Below are 3224 nucleotides of genomic sequence, written 5' to 3' on the forward strand. Positions count from 1 at the left end.
TGGCATTGAGGACCCTCGATCTACCTATTGGTGTCTACGTTTGCGCAGCCTTCAGTTCACTTCGCGTCACGCACTGTTTTACGGTACAGGTTGGTGAAGAATCTGTCCTGGTATATGACGGAGCTGAAAATGATGGTGTCTCTATTGCACTTTATGATAAAACGTGGATTTTTGGGATCATTTTCCTTCGTCGGATCATGTTTAAATCCTGCCATTGAAGCTGATGATCGTGACTACCACTCCAAATACTACTTGTTTTGAAAAAGCCATAAGGACATGAATCTGTTGCCGTTGGGCATAATTATGCAGGATAGTGCCATAATTACGCCGAGATGTGAATCTGATGTGGATATAAGAAAACTAAAAACAACCTTTGTACTCGAATCTTATCTCATGCTTGGAAGTCAGAATGAACTTTATCACTTTTACTTTGTTGTGTTCACATTCGTGCTATCCTCCAAGATTCGGTTGTCACCATGCGAGTGCATAAAGCGGTATGGCATTTTGCTGCAACCGGAGGAAATGACTACACTCGTCGATACGCAATAAATCGATTAGAGCGTGACGACACTATGCAGATCGAGCGCGATTCCAAGTTTTTGCGTGGATGGGGTGGAATGCGTCTTCGCTCAGCATGGCATAAGCTTGGAGATACAGAGTGCAAGCGTCGAATGCTAGAGACCTCAGACGACACATTTCCAAAAGCACGAACGAAATCCTTGATGAACGAAAACGGGGTTCGAGAATCCGTGCAAAGAATACTAAGCCAATAAAAGCGTTGAATAATGCGGATAAAGAGGAAAACTGGTGTCCCCCTCAAGACCATCTTGCTCCGGTCATTCATGTTAGTGACGACATTGCGAACGAGCTGAACCCGAACAACCTGGAGCTACTGAAGAATCGGACTGTGCGAATGGCAATTGCTCGTTCATCATACTACGACGTACTGGCTAGTGAACACATGCTGCGGATTCACGACTCGTACAACAGTGGCAGTCTTGTGGGAGTTATGCAGGCTACACTCGAGAGCATCAAATACGCAATCGTCTTGGCAAAGGTGAAATACAACCCACGGACATCCGAAGAAGCATTTGATGCGGTAAGTCGCCGAGTGAGCTGCGTTTTTTTTTTCCAAGAGGTACCCGCTTTTGAACCCGATTCAGACTACGACCAGCCGGAACCAAGCTTTGCCGAAACACAGATTCGCAAAGTGAAGAATAACTACGATGAGGCTAAAAGCATCTTAAACGATCTGTTCGAAACACTAGGGGTCAACCTACCCAAGGCCGTAGAGATTGGAACGCCAGGATCCAAGTTCTTCGGAACTTGTAACTCAGTAATTTGGTAGTTCATTCATGTATATTTTGTATTTTGGCTCAACGTGATGATAGCCGGTCGTTACTCCAGGCTCAAAGAATGTCCGACTTCTGTTAGGCGACCTCTTTTTTTCTTTGTCCGCTTGTCTGGAAAGGTAGGCCGAGGCGCTTGCGTTTCCTCGAAGGGTAGACCAAGATTCTGCAGGGCTGCTAAAACGTGAATGCAGCACCCGAATTTGAAATAAGTTCTGCATCTGTACGATTCGTCGCTTACAGTAACGTACCAGCCCCATGAAGGCTGAGGTTCAACTTCATACTGAAGTTCTGTTCTATCCTCTTCATCTAGTTTCTGAATCTCAGTCAAGGAGCTCGATCTTTCATCAGAAACACTACGACTTTGATCCTCGGGAAGTTCTAAGCGGTGATAAACACAAATTCCACTCACAGCAGATCTCAGTGTTGGCAGAGTACGTTCAGTATCATCTTCCACGCTTTCAGTGATAAAAGCGATCGAGTTTCTGTTTGTGGGCAGGTTTGCCGAGGAAATGACCCCATCGGACTTGTTTGTCACACAGAGTAGTTTTTTGACATTGCTTTCCGGTAGGAACGAACAATGTGAGGCGCTGCATGAGTCGACCGTGCCATGACTTTCGTTAAAATCGCTCGAACACTGCAAACCCTTAGTAGTTCGATAAACAGGGGATTCAACCGCCGTAGGGTGTGTTGGTTTTTAAGTTGGCGATTGAAATTTTCCACTGATTTTTCGTCTTTGTCATACCCATGGGTGTTTCGTGGCACTACCACGAGTTTGCTATTCCATTTGCGTTCTCCCATATGAATTCTGTAGATGTATCGATAGACGATAGACTTGTCTTGCTCCGTAAACTTAATTACTCTCTTACGCAAATTGATCATTACATGAAAAAAGCACATGATGTAAGTGGGCTGCTGATCCATTCTGAGCATCTGTAAGGCTACCACTTCAAACGCGCTACGCTGTGCCGAGTCTGCATCCATCATCACAAAACTAATATAAGGTGGGTGACCGGAGATTCGCTGGTATATCGTAATTGCCGCCCGTAACACACTCTCCCATTGAGGCTGTTTCAAGTCGGAAGCCAGAAATAAGCAAATATGGTGGAATTGTCTCCACATATCGGAAAGACTCATAACTATCACGGGATAGCCTTTGCTGTTAAGTTTGAATGTTGCATCCAAATGAAGCATAAAATTTGCACTACTGTCGAGGCGACGGATGATAGACTTCGTAGCAAACCCCACAATCAATGGGTCATCACCCTCCACACGACCTAGAATTGGTTCGTTTTTGTGATCCAAGTCGAATCCAAACGCAAATGCCGTAGTATCATCCATTGCATCCCGAAACCGATGCTTTGATGCGAAAGCTGCCATCTCGTCAATGAAGTCGTTGTCATGCAAAACGGACCTTCTGTAATTGCGCACAGCGTTTCGAACGGTTCGTAGCAGCTTGTCTTGATCAACTCCAGGCATGTGAAATTGAAGTATCAAATCGTTCCGTATTTGGCAGGTCTATGGCCCACTACAGTTTGCTCCACAACAAAACGCTTCATTGACAAATTCAACTTGTTTGGTTTGGGAGTGGGGGTGCTGCAGAAATGTGTATTCCATGCTGGAATATCTTGCTGTCGTCAGTAACATCACATGATAGCACTTTCAGGCGCCAACTACACGAGCCACTTGGAGACATCGTTTTACACGTGGCTGAGGTGCATGTAAACACAGTATATGTGACGGGCTCACACAGCACGTTGTGCAGAGGAAGTTGACTTCCGAGAGTATACAAACTCTAAGTGAACGACCGTTCACGTGTCCCTGGTCTGAGGGGACGAAGTACTCACTTGAGGGTACGATTAAGACTGATTTTTA

The 3224-nt window shown here is 45.3% G+C and overlaps 1 protein-coding gene across 1 annotated transcript; it reads left to right on the top strand.

The window, feature by feature from the left end:
* Positions 1-476: 476 nt before the first annotated feature.
* PPTG_12425 (hypothetical protein) lies at positions 477-1348 on the top strand (the record flags this gene model as incomplete). Its single annotated transcript, XM_008908448.1, has 3 exons — positions 477-737; positions 800-1099; positions 1139-1348. 3 exons carry the CDS (start codon positions 477-479, stop codon positions 1346-1348), a joined length of 771 nt encoding a protein of 256 aa, XP_008906696.1.
* Between the last annotated feature and the right edge of the window lie 1876 nt (positions 1349-3224).

This window comes from Phytophthora parasitica, assembly GCF_000247585.1.
Source record: "Phytophthora parasitica INRA-310 unplaced genomic scaffold supercont2.30, whole genome shotgun sequence".
NCBI classification, from domain to species: domain Eukaryota; phylum Oomycota; class Peronosporomycetes; order Peronosporales; family Peronosporaceae; genus Phytophthora; species Phytophthora nicotianae.